Source organism: Micromys minutus (genome assembly GCF_963924665.1).
Source record: "Micromys minutus genome assembly, chromosome: 14".
NCBI classification, from domain to species: Eukaryota; Metazoa; Chordata; class Mammalia; order Rodentia; family Muridae; genus Micromys; species Micromys minutus.
The window spans coordinates 53,440,319-53,463,593 of record NC_137983.1 but is presented as its reverse complement, the minus strand read 5'-3'; the positions used below and the strand labels follow the sequence as shown (position 1 = coordinate 53,463,593).

The window sequence follows — 23,275 nt, the reverse complement described above, 5'->3', positions numbered from 1 at the left end:
TCTAGGCAGCTGGAGTGTAGAACTTGTTTGGGCAAACATCACTCACACCCAGCCCCGTACAGCAGCACATGCACACACACATGCACACTCAAGCACACTCATGCACACTCAAGCACATGCCCAGGCATGGGTAAGTTGATGGCTTCCATTAGTTCCAGTTTTGACTCCTTCTTTGCGTCTCTCCAGGTTGTGACACCGGTGTGAAAAGGCCTATTGGAGATGGCCAGCAAGTGGTCATTCAGCCAGGTATGACAAGGGGGAGCGCGAGACCGTGTCACTACTCTAGATGGCAAAACGTGGGGTGTGATGGCGATGTGGGAGCTTGGCCTGTGTTCTCCTGTGGACAGGCAAGAGTGACTCCTAGACTAGCCATGCTTGAAGGACATCTGTTTTACTAAAGGGCGCTCAGCAGAGAAGCCAACTGAGCACCATCTTCCTCGGCCCCAGAAGCATCTGCAGCCCTGGTGTCTCAGTCACTGTTTATTGCTGTGAAGAGACGCCGTGACCAAGGCAACTCTTATTGAAGGAAGCATCTAGCTGGGAATGGCCTACAGTGTCAGAGGATTAGTCCACTCTCATGGTGGGAAGCATGGCAGTGTGCAGGCAGACATGGTGCTGGAGAAGATGAGAGTTCTGAGTTCAAAATCGCAGACAGCAGGAAAGGAGAGACTCTGGGTCCGGCTTGAGCATTTTAAACCCCTAAACAAAGCCCACCGCTACTGACATGCTTCCTCCAGCAAAGCCACACCTCCTAATTCATCCCAAACAGCACCACTCCAATATAAGAGCGACCTGTCTTAATCAAACCACAACACCAGGTTTAAATTTTGCTCAAAGCAACTTACCACTGTGGCTAATTCTGAATAATTCAAACTCACAAAGAAACCAAAGAACCTCTTTAGAGATCACAAAGTTTTAGAGATCACAAACATCTGCTGACAGATGTTTTCCAGTGGAAGAAACCTGTGTCCTGAGACTTGTGTGAGCCCACAATGATTTGGCTGGGCCATTGTCCCCCATGAGGAAATAGTTTCTGCCAGCACAGTACCAGTTTTTAATCAGACGGACTTCATTTTCGCTTTATGCTAATATCCTGACTTCTTTACATGATGAGAATTCAACTTTTATTTTCATCAGAGCCAGGAGTAATTAGGTCGTTAAGTTAATCGGACAGTAAGCGGCAGCTTCTGACCTCAGTAGCACCCAGGCAGTGGGTGTCATCAGCAGTGTTCTCTCAGCTCACCCACCTCTCCTCTGTCTCCAGGTTGTGTTGAAGGCCCCACAGGATCACCTGGCCAGCCAGGACCCCCAGGCCCCACAGGTAATATGCAGCCTTCATGGCCTGCGGTTTCTGTTTCCCACCTTGGGTTTTCTTGTACTGGCCCCGATGCCTGCCCACCTCTGGGCTTGGTGGGCTTCTGCCATCCAGAAACGGCCACAACTGTGATCACTTCCCAGAGAAGCCAGCTCTTGTGCACACTGTAAAGTATCTACACAGTGCTGTGGGGGGAGTGGTACATACCTTTAGTCTCACCACTCTTGGGAGGCAGAGATTGTCGTGAGTTCAAAGCCAGCCTGGTCTACAAGCTAGTTCCAGGATAGCCAAAGTTGCATAAAGAAACCCTGTCTTGAAAACAAACAACAACAACAAAAAGAATATAAAGAGTAAGCTACGAGCCCTGCTCTGTCTGGAGACCTGCAGTGAGAGCTGTCCTAGGCCAGGCTTGCCCAGCTTCCTTGCTTCCAAGTTCCAGGACAGACCTTACTGGTTCACGGTGAGGCTGAATCGAGTCCCGCTGTTGGTTCTCGGAGGATCTGACATGCCTGTGGTTCTCTTGGGTGTCTAGGTGCCAAAGGCATCAGAGGACTGCCAGGATTCCCAGGGGCTTCTGGAGAACAAGGGTTCAAGGGCTTTCCAGGAGACCCAGGTCGAGAAGGTTTCCCAGGGCCCCCAGGTGAGTGTGTCGGCACGGCTTACACCCTCGAGTTCAGGGAATGGCTCATGCATGTCCTCAGGTCCGGGCACAATTATCTCCCAGGATTTAAAAGACATTACAGTGACACCTGCTGATAACACCTGCCCGTGCTCCCTTTGATTTTCATCACTAATGTTGTACTGGTTTGTGGCAGAACTCTTACGGGAACAGGAGACATGGCGTGGGGAGATTTCCCTTAGTGGATAGTGTAGGGAATATTCTAGCATGGTCCTCTTCTGAGAGTGTCATAGATGTGCAGGCAACTCATGGTGCCACACAGAACATCCCTGAGACTGTCCATGGCCAGCCATCCTGCTCACCCCCCTCTGACTACCATCTCTAGGGGTTAGGGTCCGTCCATGTTTTGGTGCAGCAACATGTCTGAAAGCAAATAGTGAAGGGACTGGAAGAGGGTTAACCACACTGAGAGGCCCAGGTTCTGAGAGGGCAGCGGGCGGGCGCTCGGGCTGCAGAGACAACCCTCCTAGACTTAGTTCATACCACACCCCGGCTCTTTCCTGCGTCTCGTCAACATGATCTCCTAGACCTGTGACTGAGGGTGCCACCTTTGTCTTGTTTTAGGATTCATGGGACCCCGAGGATCCAAAGGTGCCACAGGCCTCCCTGGCCCAGATGGACCCCCAGGCCCCATTGGACTTCCAGGACCAGCTGGACCCCCTGGAGACAGAGGAATCCCAGGAGAAGTGCTAGGGGCCCAGCCTGGGACCCGGGGAGATGCTGGACTGCCAGGACAGCCTGGGCTAAAAGGGCTTCCAGGAGAAATAGGGGCACCTGGATTCAGAGGTAAGTCCCTTGACAGATGGCAGACTGTACCCCAGCTGTACTGAGGTCCCCCAGGACAAATGCAGCTTCCTTCTCAGTGGGAGCTGGTAAAAAGCCATGGTATACATGTGAGAAAATGCGGTCTTGCTTGGCTTTCACTCAGTCCCATGCACACACATGCACACATGAACTCGCATGTGCACACATATCACAGCACACCAAAATGTGTCCCATTTCCAGAAACATGTAAATTGTCTACATAGTATACACAAAATTTAAGTCTTTTGTTTGTTTTGTTTTTCAAGATAGGGTTTCTCTGTGTAACAGAGCCCTGGCTGTCATAGACTCTTTGCAGACCAGGCTGGCCTCGAACTCACAGAGATCCGCCTACCCCTGCCTCCTGAGTGCTGAGATTAAAGGCATGCACCACCACAGCCGGCCAAAATTAAAGTTTGAACAGTAAACTTAAGTTCATATGAAGGAAAATTTAACAATATAGGCTGTTAGTATGCTTCTCATAAGGACTAACATTTGTAAGAAAGATAGCAGAATGTTTAAAGAATAAGAAGTAAAAACTAGAGCAATACATGCCCTCGACAGTCAAAAGCATACGAAGCCCACGCCTCTCCTGGCCCTATCTGCAATGTCCCTGGCTTTGCCTCCGCGAGGACATTGGCAGATTAGTGAGTTGTCAGTGAGTTAGGAACTGTCGGTGTTGCTCTGACTTCTCCATCAATGGCGAGGGGACTGAGGAAGTCATCTGCAGCACCGTGGATGTGTACGGAAGCCCTCACTCTTCCTCATAGCTCTGCCTTCAGAGCAGGTGGCTGGTGGAGGAGAAGAGAGCACAACCCCGATGTGACCATACGATTATACACTTCATTCACACAGCCGTCTGTTTTCAAAGAAAAGACTTCTAAGATTTATCTTACTTTTTATTTTTTTTTCCAGTGAGACCAGCTCTTCTATCTTTATTTTTATTATTGGTTGTTTTATTTATTTACATTTCAAATGTTATTCCTCTTCCCAGTTTCCCCTCCACAAACCCCCTATCACATCCCCCCCTTCCCCTGCTTCTATGAGGGTGCTCACCCACCCACTCACCCACTCCAGCATCCCCTACACTGGGGCATCAAGCCTCCATAGGACCAAGGACTCCTGTCATTGATGCCAGACAAGGCCATCCTCTGCTACACATGCAGCTGGAGCCATGGGTCCCTCCATGTGTGCTCTTTGGTTGGTGGTTTAGTCCCTGGGAGCTCTGGAGGTGGGGAGGTGTCTGGTTGGTTAATAGTGTTTGTGGGTGTGTCTGCAGAGGATATGGGTGTAGGTACATGAGGAGGCCACAAGAGGGCATCAGAGCCCCAGGAGTTGGAGTTACACAGGCACTGGACCGTGAACCACTGAGATGGCCACCCAGTCCTCAGGAATATGTTCAAATGTAGCTGACTGCCAATATTGCCAACCCAAAAGAGGATAGACTTACAGCACAGCACCCCGACAATTTCTCCTTCCTGGAATATCCACACAGTAGCCAAGAGGAAGGAGACGCTCAAGACACGGGCCTCCCAGTGCCACACGTTTCTTTGTGGCTTTATCCTCCGCTCCCCCTGGTGGAGTCAACTTTCTGCAGTCCTGACTGACTCCGAGTGACACTTTTATAGACTGAGGTTAACCAAGTAAGTGTTGTCTGCAGTGGTCTCACAGCTCTGTGTCTGACTCTTGCAGGAAGCCAGGGGATGCCCGGGATGCCAGGGCTTAAAGGACAGCCAGGCTTCCCAGGACCTTCAGGACAGCCGGGACTGTCCGGGCCCCCAGGACAACATGGATTCCCAGGAGCTCCTGGCCGAGAGGGGCCTTTGGGGCTGCCAGGGTCCCCTGGCCTTGGAGGTAAGACTCTCCAGCACCCTAGGAATGCATGGGACCCTCATTGGTGCTAACCAGCCTAACATGGTCTTTCCCACGGGAACCCCCAACAACTGCAAGGACCACCAAAATAATTTAAGTGGCCAGAGGAGGTAGCGCAGCCTGGCCACCTGCCGTGTAGGTCCTGCTCTGATGTGGACGAATGACACTTGGTGTGGGGAGGAAGGAGCTGAGGGTGAAGCTGTCCTCAGGGCACTGACAGACACTGGCTGTGGGACCCAGGAGCCATCGCCTTCCCCACTTTACTAAGCACAAAGCTGACCCACGGCTTTTGCACCTCATGAACCAACAAGCATCTCCTAAATTTGCTTTTATTATGATCTTGAAAGACGTGATCTAACCACGTTGCCCAGACAGGGCTCAAGCTTCTCAAGCAATTCTCTTAACGCTGGGACTGTGGGTGTACGCTACTGTATCTGGTGTCCCGATTTTTGCGTTGCTCATTAAGTTTTTCATGTTTTACCTGTGCCATAGCACCAACAAATGAGAAGGTTCTTAAAGGAATGTTTACTCCTAAACTTTAAAAAGTCTCTAATCCTCCCGTATTCCCTGGTTTACCACAGTCGGGGAGTGACTTTGCAGCTGCCGTTGATGTCTTTTTATGCAATCAACTGTATACACAGACCCCCTTGTCCCCCCCTCTGCCCCCACCTGGAAGCCAGGCCTTCCCTGGTGTCCTGATCTCAGGGAATCTCTATATGTGGCCTTGTCTGTGTTAAAACTGCTGCCTGGATCCCAGAGAAGTCAGGTTTCCTGTGTGTCATGTGACACCTGAGTTTACAAAGTGGCAAGTGCTAAGGTGCCATCTGCTAACATGTTCCCAAGAGCTCGCCACCTTCTAGTCCCACATGTGGTCTATAAAGATCCAGGAGAGAGGCAACTACAAAGACCCTGCTCTAACTGAGCCACACTTTACTAGGTAGATGGTCTCATTCTGAATGGGCAGAGGCTGGAACTGGGAACTGCCTATTCCAAAAGCCAAGGAGTCAGGCAGATAGGACAGTCCTGGTACAGAGAAGGAGGCAGGTGTCACTGAAGTGAGGGGAGAGAACACGTAAGAAAAGGGGCAACAGAGGCGCAAGTGCCCAAGGGCTGAGCTGAGAGCTCATTCGAGAGGGGCAGTGGTGTGGGCAAGGAGGTTGGCAGAGGCAGAAAGCAACCTGGGGGTTCCTGGAGAATTGACACAGACAAACAAGGGGGGATCTGACACCCACCGCTCCTTGCTATGGGGAACCTGGGTGGCAGGAGGTATGGAAGGACAGTGGTTGTCTGCCTCAGTCAGGACTGAGCAGAAAATCAGGAAAGAGCAGAGCCCTGAAACATGATCTCCGCCAACCCTGGGTCACTGTCCCGGTCAAAGCCGGCAGTGCACCATCCCATCACCATGGATCCCTGTTGAGGAAACAAGAAGACATACCTGGGCAGAGCCACACTGACTGTCCCTCACGGTCAGCCCTTTGTCACGGTGACCTCTAGGAAACCTATCCCCACAGGGCTCTCGGGCTTTGATGTAAGCTTAGTATCTTTGTTGGGACAATTTTCTGGTTTTCCTCCAAGAAAATGTATCTTCTCTAAGGCATTGTGTATTGTCCCTGTGCCATTGTTGAATTTTGCTTCTCTCTCTGACAGGTTTGCCTGGAGACAGAGGTGACCCTGGTGACCCTGGTGTCCCTGGCCCTGTGGGCATGAAAGGTCTGCTTGGGGACAGAGGTGACGCTGGTATGTCGGGCGAGCGTGGTCATCCTGGAAGTCCTGGATTTAAAGGAATGGCAGGGATGCCTGGTATCCCTGGGCAGAAAGGTAAATATGAAGTCAAGCAAGGACTTCCCTTGCTGGGGCTGAGTCTGACCCCAGCAGCTGTCCTGGGGCCCCCCACAGATGGCTGCTAGCTGACCTCATACACCTGCAGGCCTAAAGCCACAGGCTACCTTACTTAGAAAGGTGGTTTTCCCTCAGAGTTATCAACACAGGTAAAGTTCTAGACAGAACCTGTTGGAAACAGGTTTAGATCCCAGGGAATGGTGTCTTTATTGAACACCCAGCTCCTAGTATTGAATTCTTCACACATACTCTTAACAATTGCAAGTGATCCTTTGTATGAGTGTAAGTTGCTGGAAATACCTTAGTAATGTCTGCATAGCCCTTGGCATCTGCCCATGCTGTGAACAAACCTTGAATTCCCTGCTCAGGGGAAGGGTCATTGCAGGCTCTTGTGTGACATGTGTTGAGGACACAGGAAGACTGACATGTCCCTAACTTCCTTCTCCTCTTCCTCCGAAGGCGATCGAGGGTCACCTGGAATGGATGGTTTCCAGGGCATGCTAGGACTTAAGGGAAGACCGGGCTTCCCAGGAGTCAAAGGAGAAGCTGGATTCTTTGGAGTTCCTGGTTTGAAGGGCCTGCCTGGCGAGCCCGGTGTTAAAGGTGTGTCCTTGCTTAAGATCCAGGGGTCTCTGTGTTTGGTAAATAAGCTAGACTTAGCAGAGAAAATACCCAAATATCATATTTTCTCTCATATGTAGAATAAATTTATACATATATATGTATAAGGGAATGTGTGCATTGTGTGTGTGCATGTGAGTGTGCATGTATGTGTGTATGTGCATGCATGTGCACATATGCCATGAAAATACAAGGACAGGAAGAGAACCAACAGGAGGGGAAAGGGGAGATAAGCATCCATGATCAAAGTGTGTCATGTGTGTCCTGTGACCTCGTACAACACAAGCTAACCAACAAGCAAATGAGCCAGGTATGATGGTGACAGCTGTCACCCTGTCTACTAAGGAGGTGCAGGCAAGAGACTTGAAAGTCCAAGGCCTGGATGGGATACAGATGAGCTCTAGGCCAGCCTGAAGAACTTAGTGAGACCATGTGTCAAAACAGAAATGTCTTAAAAATGAAAGGCATCAGGGGCAGCGCATTTAGCCACCGGGTGTATCCAATGAGCAGGAGGCTGCAGATCCACCCCCAGAAGCATCAATACATAACAACAAAAGGATTCTGGGAACAGCACGTGTTGCTGGGAGGGCTCCCTCTGGGCCTTAGCATTCCAAAGCTGCACACAGCCAATCAGATGATCCCAGCGACAAGTCTCCTCCTATCTCCCCCCCACACTGACAGTGCATCTTACAACTCTTTCCAAGGAGAGGTCTCCAAAGCAAAATGGCAGTGTTAAGAACTAAGGTTGTCACAAAAGCCCATTCCACCATAATTGTGCTGTAGCAAGTGTGAGCTGCAGAGGCCAGAGTGGGGAGGAGTGTGGTTTGAAACAGAGGCACGGTGGCACACAGCTTTAATCCTAGTGGTCGGGAAGCAGAAGCAGGCGGATCTCTCTGAGTTCGAGGCCAGCCTGGTCAACATAGTGAGTTCAAGAACAGATAGAATTACATAGTGAGACCCTACCTCAAAAAACAAACAAACAAACAAACCCAGACAGACAGACAGACACATGGAGAAAGGCAGCAGGATTGGAAGGGAGGTGTGCCTTTGGTGGAGGAAGGGATAGCACTCCAAGAGGAAGGACAGGTAAACACAGAGTTACCCAGAAATTCTCCTTGGAAAAGATAGTTAAAGACTTATCTCTGAGAAGATTTTTGTTTTTTACACAGTGTTCACAGCAGCCTCATTTAGAATACCCAGAAATGGAAGCAACCCAAAGTCCTCCCACTCACAGATACGTGAGATGTGGTGTAGACGCAGGACATGCAGAGATGAACAAGCTCCCACAGTTCCATGTGTGTGTGCTGTGCAGAATAAGCGTGCCTCTAGATAAAAGGAGAAAAGCACCCAGGGGTTGGGACCGGAGGACAGCTGCAAATGAATCCAGGCTTAATCTCTGGTGAAAGGTTAGGTTTGGTGAGGGCTGCACAGCCAAGTACACTGGAAACCATTAAACCCCTCTCCTTACGACACTGAGTTGTAGCCCAGTGTAATGGCATAAATCCCAGCACTTGGGAGGCAGTCAGGTCTCTGTGAGGTCAAGGCTAGCCCAGTACTGAGTTCCAGGACAGCCAAAGCTTTATGGCAAGACCTTGTCTAAGAAAGACAAACAAACAAACCAACAAAAAACAGTGAGTTGTGTGGTACATAAATCTCACATCGACAAAGATGCTTAAAAAGAATAGATGGGAAGGAAGAAGAAGAAAAATAAGGGGGGGGAGCCTAGAGACAGGCTCTGTGTGAGCTGGGGGACAGCCTACATAGTGAATGGGGACCAGCCAGGACTCTAGAGTAAGACCCTGCCTCAAAACAATGGGTTAGGGATGGGTCTATAGTTTGCTCATGTGCATACAGATCAGGGTTGAATCTCATGCAGAGAAATTTTTTTTAAAGTTCCCAAAACCCAAGTCTGGCTTGAAGTCCTGGGTTCAAACCTCCAACCTCAGCCCCTCAGTAGCTGGAATAGCAGTCTGTCCTAGTCAGGGTTTCTATTCCTGCACAAACATCATGACCAAGCAGCAAGTTGGGGAGGAAAGGGTTTATTCAGCTCACACTTCCACATTGCTGTTCATCACCAAAGGAAGTCAGGACTGGAACTCAAGCAGGTCAGGAAGCAGGAGCTGATGCAGAGGCCATGGAGGGATGGTGTTTACTGACTTGCTTCTCCTGGCTTGCTCAGCCTGCTTTCTTATAGAACCCAGGTCTACCAGCCCAGGGATGGCTCCACCCACAATGGGCTGGGCCCTCCCCTTGATCACTAGTTGAGAAAATGTCTTACAGCTGGATCTCATGGAGGCATTTCCTCAACTGAGGCTCCATTCTCTGTGATAACTCCAGCTGTGTTAAGTTGACACAAAACCGGCCAGTACTCGGGCCCAATCCCACTGCACTTAGTTAAAATTTACAATTTTAACAGACTTGTAGCAAACTAGTTGTTCCAAGATTGTAACCCACACCTGTGTTCTTAAATAATTTTCACGATAACTTAGATATTTCAGGCCATGGAGCAGCAGTTGATCTTTACAATGAAATCAGGACTAGGCATGGTGGTGCATGCCTGTAATCCCAGGACTTAGAAAGATCTATGCATGATGACTTCCAGGGCAGCCTAGGCTACATGGAATCATATCTCAAAAGAAAACAGAACAAAAGGCTGAAAATGACAATTCAGTTAAATTAGGAACTCAGTTGCCCTGTGCTCTGTGGGTTTCTCTCCCTCACTGTGGCTCCAGAAGCCTCCTCTGAATGTCCATCCCTGAAATCAGCAGCCAGAGCTCTGAGGATAAGACCAGTTTACCATTTGATTTTCTCACCATCCTTGGGGTCTTGGGACATGACAGAATTCTATTCCCTTCCAGGAAACCGAGGGGACCGGGGTCCCCCAGGACCACCTCCTCTCATCCTGCCAGGGATGAAGGACATCAAGGGAGAAAAGGGAGATGAAGGGCCAATGGGTCTGAAAGGCTACTTGGGCTTAAAAGGTAAGACAGCAGCCATGTGTAGCCCCGCCCTGCCCTGTCCCTCCCTGCCCCGCCCCACCCTGCCTTGGTGCCAGGGCTGCCCTGCCCTCTGCCAGGCTTCCTTTGTACTTAAGTCTTCCCATAGCTCAGTGTCTGTGCAGTTCCCTGTCCTTGATTCCACAGCCATGCCCCCCTCTGTGTCCTGGTTCCTCTGGACACAGGACGACATGCCCAGAGAACCCGTGCAAGCAGGAAGGGAATGGCCACCCTCACCAGGTCTAACTCACTGCTGTCCCTACAGGCATCCAAGGAATGCCTGGGGTGCCTGGGCTGTCTGGAATCCCTGGACTACCAGGGAGGCCCGGCTTCATCAAAGGAGCCAAGGGTGACATTGGAGTCCCTGGCACACCAGGCTTGCCAGGATTTCCTGGGGTGTCTGGCCCTCCTGGAATTACCGGGTTCCCAGGATTCACAGGAAGCCGGGTGAGTAGGTGACTCCGCTCAGCTTCTCCCATGAGATCCACTCCCCGCCTCTGCTCTGGCATCAATCCCCAGATTTGACTGTTTCCAAAATCTGTGAGCCAACACAAGGACAAGGTTCCCTCCCCTGTGCCTGTGGCAGCCTGAGATCTCCGAAGCCACCACTGCCCCTGGCCTGGGTTTTCAGTATGTGAAGCCTTAATATTGCTTCTCCTTCATTTTGTGTTAGGGTGATAAGGGTACTCCCGGAATAGCAGGGGTGTTTGGAGAGACTGGCCCTACTGGGGACTTTGGTGAGTATTATTGGGACAGTGGGAGCAGGGCTCCGCCATCAGGCCTGGGGCTGCTGCGGGGCATTTGGAGCGAGATTGCACAGGAGAAGCCCCAAAGCTGATTACCTCCCTGCAGCAAAGCCCCTCACCATCCTCTCTGCGTGTTGCAGGTGACATCGGGGACACTGTGGACTTGCCAGGAAGCCCAGGCCTGAAGGGGGAACGGGGAGTCACCGGAATTCCAGGTACATGAGTGATTTTATTTCTACAGTCACCAGCAGCCCAGAGGGTACCCCTGGGCCCGGCTTGCCGAGTGTATTAGTATTTGCTAAAGTCAGAAGAGGCTGAAGTGAGTGGCTGAGGCCTTCAAAGCCAATGTGCATGAATGAGTCTGAATCGTTTGCTTAATTGAAGAACAAACTCAGGAAATCTATGCCCATCACGCTGTGGGAGTGACTGTAGCCAGTGTCTGGGAGGCAGAAGATACACCACACACGTCAACGTGTCACACGGGTGGAAAGCACACTCGTGCCTCACAGCAAATCTCTGCTTCCAGGTCTCAAGGGATACTTTGGAGAGAAAGGAGCTGAGGGTGACATTGGATTTCCTGGGATAACAGGCATGGCTGGAGCTCAGGGCTCTCCAGGACTTAAAGGACAGACAGGTAAGACTGAAGCCACTGACATCAACTCGGGGAAACACTTTTCATTGCTGTTATAATCAGCAAATAAAGGGTCACTTATTATCCAAGAAAAGAAAGATTGTAGCCACAGCCTCCTCAGGGATATATGGCTTCAGGGAGCCAGTGGCCAGTCACTTTTGCTAGTTCCTCCTCTGCAACAGTCACTCACCTCCAGGAGACTAGCCTGCACACGCTTTCCACTTGCCTGGCTCTGTGCAGAGACCTGTAATGCACAGCGACCCCACAGGAGCTGCGATAACCCCTAGAAACGCGGGATGCGTATGGCCAGTTGCGGACCTCACAGGAGGCGCCTCAGAGACCTGCGCTGCCTGCAAGATCTCTGACCTGAACATTTCTCCACAGGCTTTCCGGGGCTCACGGGGCTGCAAGGGCCACAGGGGGAGCCGGGACGGATTGGAATACCCGGTGACAAGGGTGATTTCGGCTGGCCAGGGATGCCAGGTCTACCGGGTAAGCAATGCTCTTTCCAGGAAGCGAGACAAGTGACAACCGCCTCCCTCAATACTTTGAGCCAAGTTGCCAGGTTGCAAGAATAGGAACTTCTCTATAGGTTACTATCTCTGAGCCCTGGGAGGTACAGGGGCAGGTGTGTCAGGGACTACTGTGCCCCCAGGTCCATCAAAAGGCTGGTTTGCAGCTATGGAATCCACTGGCCAAAAGGCCAGACACACTCTTCAGCAGAGAGAGGATATGCTTGTAGGAAGGGAACCTGAAGCTTCCAGAGGGGACTTGGTCTTTCTTTAGTTAGTCCACACATTGTATTAGCAGATCAGGACATACACAGTGTCCTCATGTTCTATTGCCTGCTGCCACATGCCAGGTTCCAAGACCTTGAGACAAAACCCTGTGCTCCCATGACCATACCCAACCCCAGCAGGCTCCTGCGTTCTGTGCCTAAGAAACAAATAGGATGGAAGGCTCCCAGCAAAGCCTTACTCTTTAAAATCACTTTTACCATGTGTCACATACACATAAAACCGACAGGATGCAGGGTATGCCATGGCCCACGTAAGGAAGGTCAGAGGTCAGCTAGCAGGGGTGAGTAAGGAAGGTCAGAGGTCAGCTTGTGGGGTGAGTTCTTTCTGTCTACCACTACGTAGAGACTGAACACCTAAACTCAGGTTGTCAGGCATGAAAGCAAGTGCCCTTACCCACTGAGCCAACTCGCTGGCCCAAGTACAGCGTTTATAAATCAGTTATAGGCTACGACCGGCATCTCAAAGACGATGCTTCTATGTCCCCTGCCAGCTCTAAGAATCTAAGAGGTCTGAAAAATGTTTATGCATGGGATCGTGGGTCACACGAGTGACAGTTTGCATGTCAGATAAAGGGCAGCGCTGCTCACGGGAGCAAAGGGAAGCATGTTGGAAGTGTCCTGGGACCTCTCCCAGCCACAGCTCCCTGCTGCCCTACACGGCATGACTAATGGTAGGCCAATGTCCTACAGGTTTTCCAGGAATCCGGGGGATCAGCGGATTACACGGCCTGCCAGGCACCAAAGGCTTCCCTGGATCCCCAGGTACTCAGCGGCGACCCAGCCACATCAGAGTATTTGAGAAGAAGGCACTGGCCTGAGACTGCCAGACTATTACCCTCTTTACAATTTATAAAAATCATGCATGTTCAGTGGGGAAGTTTTTTAATATATTTAAACAAGAAAGGAGGAGCAACATCTTATAACTGCTGTTTAGCCATACTGTGGAGATGTTTACATTACTAAACATTCATCCACCTGCAGGGAAATCCATGCACTTGTTCCCATGAACATGTGGGTTGCAGTTTCAATGGGCAAATGACAGCAGTCCTTGGGAAGCTGTGGCGGTCACAGTGAAGCTGTATCACTAAGAGGCCACAATGGTCACGTGGGGCTGTGGCAATCATGATACTATATGGCTGTTCCCTTTGCCTTGAGCACCTGACATGTGAACAGGGAATGTTTTAAATAATTTCAGTTTCCAAAACCCAATAAAGACAGAGCACAGCCATCAGAACCAGGAGACCCGGGATGGTGGCCCCCAGCATGGCTACCACCATGATCTCGCACCCTCTGCAGGTCTGAGGGTTCCTGTCCATAGAGAGAAGGTTCTGCCCTGTTCTCTGTGGTCTCCCTTTGGAGCCTCAGATCCCATGATGCTGAGACCAGAACTGGAAACATTGTGGCGACTGCCTCTGTTTCTCTGCTTCACACTTTGAAAATTGTCACACCACACGGGGCAGGCCACCTCCCCCGGTGAATGAAGTTGGCACCAACCTCTGCTGTTGTGACTTTATCTCAGGTGTTGACACCCAAGGAGAACCAGGGTTCCCAGGCCCTACTGGAGACAGGGGTGACCGGGGAGAGGCCAACACACTTCCAGGCCCTGTGGGAGCTCCAGGGCAGAAAGGGGAGCGGGGAATCCCGGGTAAGTAGCCATGTTGTCTCCACAAACTGAACCCACAGCATGTGAATGGAGCTACATGGACGAGGTCCCCCGAGGAGAATCCACGGGTGTGAACTCTGCGCTTGTGTTTGTTACTGAACTCTCAGTTTACACTCTTCCTGACTCATTTTGCAGCCACACAGTTATTGAAAGACACCTACTCCCCCTTCCTCCTTACCTTTGGTACTGGAGTCCCTGAATGGACTGTGGTCATACACTCCAGCATCCCCTCCTCATGGGCTCTGACGGCCATTTTCTCCTGGCAGTGTCTGAGGACCACACCCTCTCGTGGGTTCTCAGGACTCATGGTAGCTGGCATGGAACTAAAGGGGCAGGGGTTCAGTCTCCTGAGCACAGCCGTGTGCCTCTTCCTCTCCTAAAATGTTCCTTGTCTTGAGGATGCCTATCTTACCCTCTACACTGTCCCCCTAGAGAGAACAATACAAGGATAGGGGGATGGAGTCCCTGAAAGTGGGCAGGTGGTACTAAATTAACTTCTGTTTTCCTCCTAAGGGGAACGTGGCCCAGTCGGAATCCCAGGACTTCAGGGTTTCCCTGGTATCTCTCCACCATCCAACATCTCTGGATTACCTGGTGACGTAGGGGCACCAGGAATATTTGGCTTGCAAGGTAAGCAGGGGCTGTGAGGGCTGACGTGCGTCGGGGAGCAGTTTGATTTCACACTGTGAAGACAGGCAAAGGAACAGTGTCATTACCCACACCACATGGTCCCCGTGACATCACAAGATGGGAGAAGTCATGTACCTGCCTGGGTGGCCTCAGAAATGTCCAAAGTTTTCTCCATTCTCAACATGTAGTGTTTGCATTTTTAATCACCAACCACACCCACCACGACCTAGCTAAGTATTAAAGAGGGGGAGGCTGGAGAGATGGCTCAGTGGTTAAGAGCACTGACTGCTCTCCCAGAGGTCCTGAGTTCAAATCCCAGCAACCACATGGTGGCTCACAACTGTCTGTCATGGGATCTGATGCCCTCTTCTGGTGTGTCTGAAGACAGCAATGGTGTACTCACATACAAAAAAAATAAAGAGACAGAAAGACAGAGGGACAGGGACAGAGATCTGGATGCAGTAGCTCATCCCAGCACTCTGGGGAGGCAAGAACATCTGGAACGCAAACACATACTGAGACCATACATGAAAACTAGTCAGGAGAGGAGCTGCATAAAGACCCAGCTGCCAACTAACAATTATTTAAGTGTCAGGTTGCTGTAGACATTATTTAAAACATTTAAGAGACACAGGCAGCCCACATGACCATCGGTAAAAGATAAAAAAAACAAGCAAAAGGCAGTTTACACACATTAGGGCACAATCGTCGGCCTTTGAAAGGATAGAGTTTCTGACATGCCCACTATGACAGGGACGAGGCCAGAATGGTCCATGAATTTTCCCATTCACGAAGGATAATAAACATCATGTGGTTCTGCATATAGGTCACTGGAGCTTTAAACCCCACGGAGAGACTATTTTCATGGTCCAGGAGGATGTGGAGGGTTGAGGTTAGGGACAGAGTCCACCGATGGTGGTGATCCTTCTACACTGTGACGTATTCTCCTAGGTTACCAAGGCCCCCCAGGCCCACCTGGGCAAAATGCACTTCCTGGAATCAAAGGAGACGCGGGGAGCTCTGGAGCCACAGGATTCCCTGGAGAGAAAGGATGGGTTGGGGACCCAGGGCCTCAGGGCCAGCCTGGTGTATTCGGTCTTCCCGGGGAGAAAGGTACAGTGAGGGGCTGGTGTGTGGGCAGGGGACAGCAGAACCTATACTGTGCACTGGTCTTAACTATCCTGTCTTCATCGCAGGGCCCAAGGGTGAGCAAGGATTCATGGGTAACAACGGACTCTCTGGGGCCGTGGGTGACAGAGGCCCCAAAGGGCCCAAAGGCGACCAAGGATTTCCAGGTGAGTGGTGCCCGTGGGTGACAGCTCAGGCCTGGCATTTGCCCCATTCTCTAAAGAGCAGAGAGGAAAGCCGGGTGGGCTGAGAGTGCTCTTAGAGCCTCGATGGGGGTTGAGTATTGAGAGGTCTGTGGAGAGGGGACCTTCAGGTGCGTCTCTGTGTGCCCTCAGGGTGGCTTCAGTGAGAAGAAACAGGTAAGGTCAAGGTAGAAGAGCGAGGAAGCTCTCTGTTCCCGAACTCATGGCTTCTCTTTGCCTTGCAGGTGCTCCTGGCTCCGTGGGATCCCCGGGCATCCCAGGCATCCCCCAGAAGATCGCTGTCCAGCCTGGGGCCATGGGTCCCCAGGGCAGAAGAGGCCTTCCCGGTGTACTGGGAGAGATAGGGCCTCAGGGCCCTCCTGGAGATCCAGGTAGGACTCTGGCTTTTGACCCTGTGACCCCCTGTGGCCTCCTGTCCCTTTTACTCTGTACCCACCTCTGTACTCAACAGGACACCATGTCGCTAAGAAAAGTAACACCCACTTATCTGACATTGTTGTACAGGTTTCCGAGGAGCCCCAGGCAAGGCTGGGCCCCAGGGCAGAGGTGGCGTGTCTGCTGTTCCAGGCTTCCGGGGAGACCAAGGGCCCATGGGACACCAGGGTCCAGTTGGCCAGGAAGGTATGTGACAGGGCTGATGGGTGGGGACACCCTTTGTGGTGGTCTGCAGGGTGAGGAACAGACCTGGCAGAGTTGGGACATAAAAGCTCCCAAGCCCAGACGCAGGTTCAGCCCAGGCGTGGCCTGGGTGCTTTAAAGACCTGTATTATTTCTTAAAATCATTGCTACATGTGCAGGAGGAAATGGGCCCCGAGCAGCAGTTTGCATACACCCCTCCCCCAATAAAAGTTGTTTTAATCAACTGAGTAACTGAGTGGCGGCAGCCATGTTAAAACAAAACGCCAGCGATGTCACCAAGACGAGTCAAAGGACAGTGAGCTGCTCTGTGGTGGCAGCTGTGAATGACCACTGAGGCACACATGCTCCAGCAGGGACAAGTCAGAGTTGGTCCAGGGGACTGTCATGGGAAAGGGAGTCCCAAGACAAAGCAGGTGCTCTCATGGGCTCTTGGGTAGAACGGGGTCCTTAGTGACAGTCAGGGCAGACGGATTTCACTCTTCCCGTGAAATATTCTAACCCTGAACCATCTCGCTCGCCCTGAGCTGCTGCACTAAGAACAACCATCCTGTGGGAAGAGGCCTTGTTGGAAGGACAGTGGCCTAAGCATTGACTGTCCCCAACACCTCTGACCCCAAGGAGCCCCAGTTCTGCTATGCCCCTGGCTCTCCCTGGAGAGTATGCCTGTAACCACTGTACTTCCTGGCCCTTCCGGTACTTGTTTGGTGTTGTCTCCATTGTTCTGTTACCTTCCTGCGCTGATCTGTGCCCAGCTGAGGCCGAAGCCTCGGGGAGAAAGAAGAGAGGGAATCCTAAATGAACTGGGATGCTGTCCTCTGCCCTGGGACCCCGAGGGCTCATGGCGGCTGAGTGGTGCCCACTTTCTCTTGGGTCCTAGGGGAGCGAGGCCGTCCAGGGAGCCCAGGCCTGCCAGGGATGCCGGGACGCAGTGTGAGCATTGGCTACCTCCTGGTGAAACACAGCCAGACAGACCAGGAGCCCATGTGCCCCGTGGGCATGAACAAGCTCTGGAGTGGGTACAGCCTGCTGTATTTCGAGGGCCAGGAGAAAGCACACAACCAGGACCTGGGTAGGTACTGCAGTCCAGCCCCATGCTTGAGGATGATAAGGATGAGGCTGTGAGCCCCAGCGACAGGGTTCTCTCAGCTACATGGCCACTGCCCTCTCCAGGCCCAGGAGAGGCCGAGAGGGCCCCGGGGACAGAGGTCTCACTGTACCCTCAGACTCAGGACCTCCACATAGGGCCTTTGAGCTTAAGACAGCATCCAGGTCTCACGATGATCCAGCACTGCCCTTCCCCAAATTGGAGGCTCCAGTTGCTTTTTGACCCAAACCTAAATGAATTCTCCACACAGATAAAAAAAAAAAAAAAAGGAAGAAGAAGAAGAACCAGAACCAGGCTTGTCATGTGTGTCTTTAAAGAGCATGAACATGACTTCAGAGGATTTTTTAAAACTACAAAACACACCAAGTGTCTGTCTACTGTCCCTCAGAGTGCCAAGGTGCACATGGAAGGCTAGGGTATTTTTGTCCCTGTTGGTGACACCAGGGCCACCGGCTTCCTGGAAGTATACCAACAGGATGCTATCCTTGTGGGCGTCCCGCCTGTGGCCCCTTCCCACAGTAAGTTTTACAATGCAATGGAGAAAGGACAAACAAGGATGGGACCCAATATAGCCGTAGGATCAGGGTGAGGGCAGGCCTCAGCCTCCGCTGCTTTGCAGAGGGTGGACCCTGTCTGAAAGCTCTGCAGTACGAAGTCACAGCTGCGCCTGGCCAGGCACGGTCGGAGTCCAGATCTGTGCCTCATGGCTGTTCAGCTAAGATGGTGGCAGGGCTCTATTCTCATGTGCTCCTCACACAGGGCTGGCGGGCTCCTGCCTGGCACGGTTCAGCACTATGCCGTTCCTCTACTGCAATCCGGGTGACGTGTGCTACTATGCCAGCCGCAACGACAAGTCCTACTGGCTCTCCACCACGGCCCCGCTGCCCATGATGCCCGTGGCTGAGGAGGAAATCAAGCCCTACATCAGCCGCTGCTCTGTGTGTGAAGCTCCAGCTGTGGCCATCGCTGTCCACAGCCAAGATGTCTCTATACCCCACTGCCCGGCCGGGTGGAGGAGTCTGTGGATTGGATATTCATTCCTCATGGTATGTGTCCCTTCTCCGTTCCACATGGGACCAGGTGGAACTCTCCCCATCCGCCTCCTAGCTGAGGCAAAGAAAGGACACGGATTTAAAAAACCAGGGCAGCAGATCTGAGCTCCAAGGGTAAAGTGTGGGTCCCCAGCTGCTATGTACTCCCCAGTGAGGCAGAGCATGTCTGTGCTGGGAGACAGACAGCAGGACCCCAGCTGGACTGTCCAAAAAGCACCAGATGCAAGGAGCAACCCCATTCTTAAAAAAAAAAAAAAAAAAAAAAGGTGGGAACCAATTGAAAAGCTCCCAGTTTCAACCCGTGACCTCCAGACGACACACAAACACACACACACACACACACACACACACACCATACGTGGCAATTGCTTAAGTTGTGTGTCATACAAACACACCTGGAGCAGGAGGGCTATAATTCAGTTTGATCTGGGCTGAACTGTTACTGACTTAACGAACAAACAGGGACCAAACAGGGATGGAGGACGTGGCTTGGTCCAGCATGCACAATGCCCTGAACTTTATCTGCAGTGCCAGATAAGCTGGGCACAGGAGCCCACAGGAAGTGGAGACAGAAGGCAGGAGGGGAAAGAGTTCAAGGTCATCCTAAGCTATGTAGAGAGTTTGAGGCCAGCCTGGGCAACAGGACAGACTATAAAAACTAGGAACGGCGGTACATGCATTTGATGTGAGTTGCTCGGGACCCTAGGAGGAGAACAATAATTTTAGTCCAGGACTTCAACACAAACCAGGGCAGCATAGTGAGTTTCTGCCTTAAAAGTATGTCATTAACACAGCTGGCAGAGGTGCCTGGGTGTTTCAGGCATGTGGTCCCTAACACACTCCACCTCCTGCTCTCTCTGCAGCACACTGCAGCTGGGGACGAAGGCGGTGGCCAGTCACTGGTGTCACCAGGCAGCTGTCTGGAGGACTTCCGCGCAACGCCATTTATCGAGTGTAACGGGGGCCGTGGGACCTGCCATTACTTCGCTAACAAGTACAGCTTCTGGCTGACCACAATTCCTGAGCAGAACTTCCAGAGCACACCATCCGCTGACACGCTCAAGGCCGGCCTCATCCGCACACACATCAGCCGCTGCCAAGTGTGCATGAAGAATCTCTGAGCCATCCACCCTGCCCAGCAGCTGTGTGGCCACTTCGGTGCTTATTCATTTTTATGTGTTTCAATTTTGTTTGAGACATTGTCTCACTTTTCATCCCTGTCTAGCCTGGAACTATGTAACCCAGGCTGGCCTCCAATTTGTGGCAAACCTCCTGCCTCAGCTTCCCAGAGGCTGGGATTACGGGCATGCGCCACCACACCCAGCTTGGTGCTTACTCTTAACGTATTACCTCAGATGCCAATCCCAAAGTCGATCTTAGTATTTCTTTAAAAACCAAACTACCAAAGCAATTCTGCACCAGCACTCATACCAACCGTCTGCCAGCAAGTGGGCACTACTTCCTCTGGGCTCTACCTGGGTCACACAGACCTGCTAACACACACTCCCTAGAGCCGACACCTCAGAGCAGCCTGTGGACCCCTCACCATGTAGGACATAAACATCATGCCAGCAGGTGTACTCAACAATAACTGTCTGTGTGTTCCCAAGCCTAAGGGACAGCAAAGGAGACTTTGGCCAGTAATGGCTGGGGCTCTGACACCTGTTTCCACCCAAGGATGCATGCAGTGAGCTCTCCCTAGTCCTGTTTTCTTGGTGGAGGGGATGGTAACACTTTTTTCTACCAAACCCATAGCTGCCACTTCCCGAGCCCCCACATAGTTGGCCCCGACTGTCTAAGACCCTGACAGTGGCTGGCACATGGTGTTGGCTCTAGGCAAACCCACAGGGAAGCAGATATCTCTCTAGCCCTCAACAGCATGTGCTGGAAGGTCCACTTAGCAAGTCATTCACAGTGGTGTCCTTCAACCTGTGTCACCCTAACCACCTCCCTCCACAACCTTGTTCCCTGCAGCAAGCTGTTCTATGACTCCTGTGTAATACCACAAATAAATGATAATCTAAGTATTTGGCTGAGTATCTTATCTGCACCCCCACCCCAGGTGCATCATCGTGTGTGTGTGTGTGTGTGTGTGTGTGTGTGTGTTTTGTATGTGTAGGGTTTGTGAGGGGTGTATGGTATGTTTGTATATGTGTGGTCTGTGTGTCTGGTGTGTGTGTGTAGTGTATGTGAAAGGTGTGTAGTGTGTGTGTGTGTGTGTGTGTGTGTGTGTGTGTGTGTGTGTAGAATGGAAAGGCACTGTTGTGAAGCCACACAGGGACATGGAGAGAGCACCCCGCTGGTCCCCTGCTCCAACACCACCTGCAGATAAACTTCTGCCGAACTCGGGAGTGACAGGAAATATTCTGTCCCTTTTGTGACTAAAGCCCAAGAACGAAGGCTGGCTGCAGAGGGTGGAGGCAGCCTTGTAGACTAACGCCGTGGTGGTGTGTGCCAGCCCAGCAGTGCCTTGATTCCCACAGAGCCATATGCTGCTTCAAGGGACAGGCCCAGCCTCTCTCTGTGGTGGGCTGTGGTGGTCCTTTGGCCTTATGAGGGCTTAGTCCTTACTTCACACTTGGAAGGCCCCTGGACATCCCTAGAGCGTTCCTATCCCACTGCTTCCAAGAGCTCTACCAGTGTTAATAGGGCAGCAAATTCAACTCCCCGCAGAGATTTCCAGACCTCTGTGTCTCCCCAAAGGGAAGGGCTGAGAGGGCAGTAAAGTGGGAAATGAAGGGATTGCACTGTCCAAAGTCAGGGGAGAGACCCTTAGGAGCAGCAGAAAAATTTGGCATGCATGTGACAGAAACAGCTCCAGCCACTAGAGTGCAGCCTCTGACCTGCAGAATCAATCGCATACCTCCCCGCCCCACCCCTACCCCTGCGTCATACCCTCCCCTTCAGTCAAGAGGAGCACAGTGCAGCTGTGCTTGGCTTGAGGACCACACCAGGTTCATTCTAGCTATCAACACAATGGCCTCAGGGGCCCTTTGCAATCTGTGAGCTTCTAGTCCTTGCCCTGGAACAAACATGGCTTCCAGCCAGGGCTGCCTCTGAGGAACAGGGAAGTGGGTTCCGTGTGCAGTGAACCCACACAGACATACCAATAACCTGAGGAGGAGTCTGGGAAACTCCTAAGACAAACACCAAGGGGCTTTTGTGTGCTGGTGTGCTCTGGAGCTCCTTGGGAGGTCGAAAGGAACCAGTGTAGGAAGGGAGGGGGTGTGCTACAGAGGCTTGAGGGGCAGCCACAGCAGCCAAGGGCAGGAAGCATGGAGGGTAAGTGCTATCCAGACTACCCCACCCTGGCTGGAGCCAATGTACCTTCAATAGGCACAAATGCCTAGAGTGGGGGCCACACACCCAGCTAAGGTCTCTAGGGCCCTGGGTCTCCAGGGCCTCTTCTCAGAGAGTTACGGTCATCCATCCAGTTGGGGACCCGAAGGACTAAGGAACTGAAGATATATTCGGTGCTATTTTCCCTCCGCTGTGGGAGAGAAACCCTCTCTCTCCCCTGTCTCAAGAGCTTCCTCAAAAGCACCTAAGCAAGACTCTGTAGTGGACGAAGTGGGAACAAGGTCCTCGTCCGAGGCTGCCTCCTGTCCATCTGCGCTGCCTCCTGTCCGTCTGCACTGCCTCCTGTCCGTCTGCAGCTCTTCCACTACTAGGGAGACGGGGATGAAGAAGACTGCATGGCTTTTTAAGGAGCTGGTCCCAGGAAATGGGGCTATAGACAGGCAGCAGCCAGAACTTAACACAGCTAACCTCAAACTTCCCTGCCGCCACAGCCAGGTTTGATTCCTCAAAGGCAGTGGTAAATGTCTGGGACTGTCCCTCTGCTTGAGGACATCATGGAGCTTGAGTGAAAATTCCAACAGGTTTCTAAGGTCCCTGACTGTAACCCTGGCTCCTGGCTCCCGGGATTACCACATTAGGACAAAGGAAAGTAGTGTGTTGGGAGGCATGATCCCAGACCATTTCCCGCACCTAACCCTAACCCTAACCCTAACCAAAGTTAATAATCTACAAAGTCCCCAAGAAGCACTGCTCAGGACACTGTGTCACTCGATGGCACACAGACTGCTAAGCAGGCATTTGATGAGTCAACTGTCCCTCACTCAGGCCACACAGGGCCGGTGACGGACAGTGAAAGAGCCCACAGCTATTTTTACTTCCAGAGTAGCAAACACAGGTGACATACCAAAGTGGATGTGTCGTTCTGTCCCTGAATACCAACCCCTGGGCACGTGGTGATTCAGCAGCTGAGAAACTTCATGCAGACAGGACAAGAAAGACAATCCTGTGAAGAAAGGGTCCAGGAAACTCACCTGCCCATCCAGGACCTTAAACATGAACAGCAAAACCCACGTCATGTGAGCACAGTTTCACTCTCCAGTGTCAAAAGAATGACCCCAGGCTCTTTGAGTCACACACTTCCCAGATGTGTTACTGAACAAGACATATCTCGAGGACAGGAAGTACAGCTTCTGCCTCTATTGGGATACTTCCGTGGGAAGCGGACTCACTTTCAGTTTTTAACAAGCTATTGTGAA

General features: G+C 51.7%; 1 protein-coding gene across 2 annotated transcripts in view; it reads left to right on the top strand.

Annotated features, from left to right (window-relative positions):
- Nucleotides 1-20,746, top strand: part of COL4A2 (collagen type IV alpha 2 chain) — a 130,795-nt gene extending 110,049 nt beyond the window's left edge. For both annotated transcript variants that reach the window (XM_080928448.1, XM_080928447.1), the window contains exons 26-48: nt 187-246; nt 1,265-1,321; nt 1,848-1,955; nt 2,559-2,780; nt 4,488-4,649; nt 6,315-6,485; nt 6,966-7,109; nt 9,986-10,108; nt 10,389-10,570; nt 10,797-10,860; nt 11,010-11,084; nt 11,396-11,503; nt 11,885-11,992; nt 12,990-13,061; nt 13,819-13,944; nt 14,476-14,592; nt 15,544-15,705; nt 15,789-15,887; nt 16,148-16,294; nt 16,428-16,544; nt 17,440-17,631; nt 18,427-18,713; nt 19,583-20,746. In XM_080928448.1, coding sequence (XP_080784574.1) covers nt 187-246; nt 1,265-1,321; nt 1,848-1,955; nt 2,559-2,780; nt 4,488-4,649; nt 6,315-6,485; nt 6,966-7,109; nt 9,986-10,108; nt 10,389-10,570; nt 10,797-10,860; nt 11,010-11,084; nt 11,396-11,503; nt 11,885-11,992; nt 12,990-13,061; nt 13,819-13,944; nt 14,476-14,592; nt 15,544-15,705; nt 15,789-15,887; nt 16,148-16,294; nt 16,428-16,544; nt 17,440-17,631; nt 18,427-18,713; nt 19,583-19,840 — 3,161 coding nt within the window. In that variant the 3' untranslated portion in view covers nt 19,841-20,746. The remainder of the gene's footprint in view (nt 1-186; nt 247-1,264; nt 1,322-1,847; nt 1,956-2,558; nt 2,781-4,487; nt 4,650-6,314; nt 6,486-6,965; nt 7,110-9,985; nt 10,109-10,388; nt 10,571-10,796; nt 10,861-11,009; nt 11,085-11,395; nt 11,504-11,884; nt 11,993-12,989; nt 13,062-13,818; nt 13,945-14,475; nt 14,593-15,543; nt 15,706-15,788; nt 15,888-16,147; nt 16,295-16,427; nt 16,545-17,439; nt 17,632-18,426; nt 18,714-19,582) is intronic.
- Nucleotides 20,747-23,275: the final 2,529 nt, after the last annotated feature.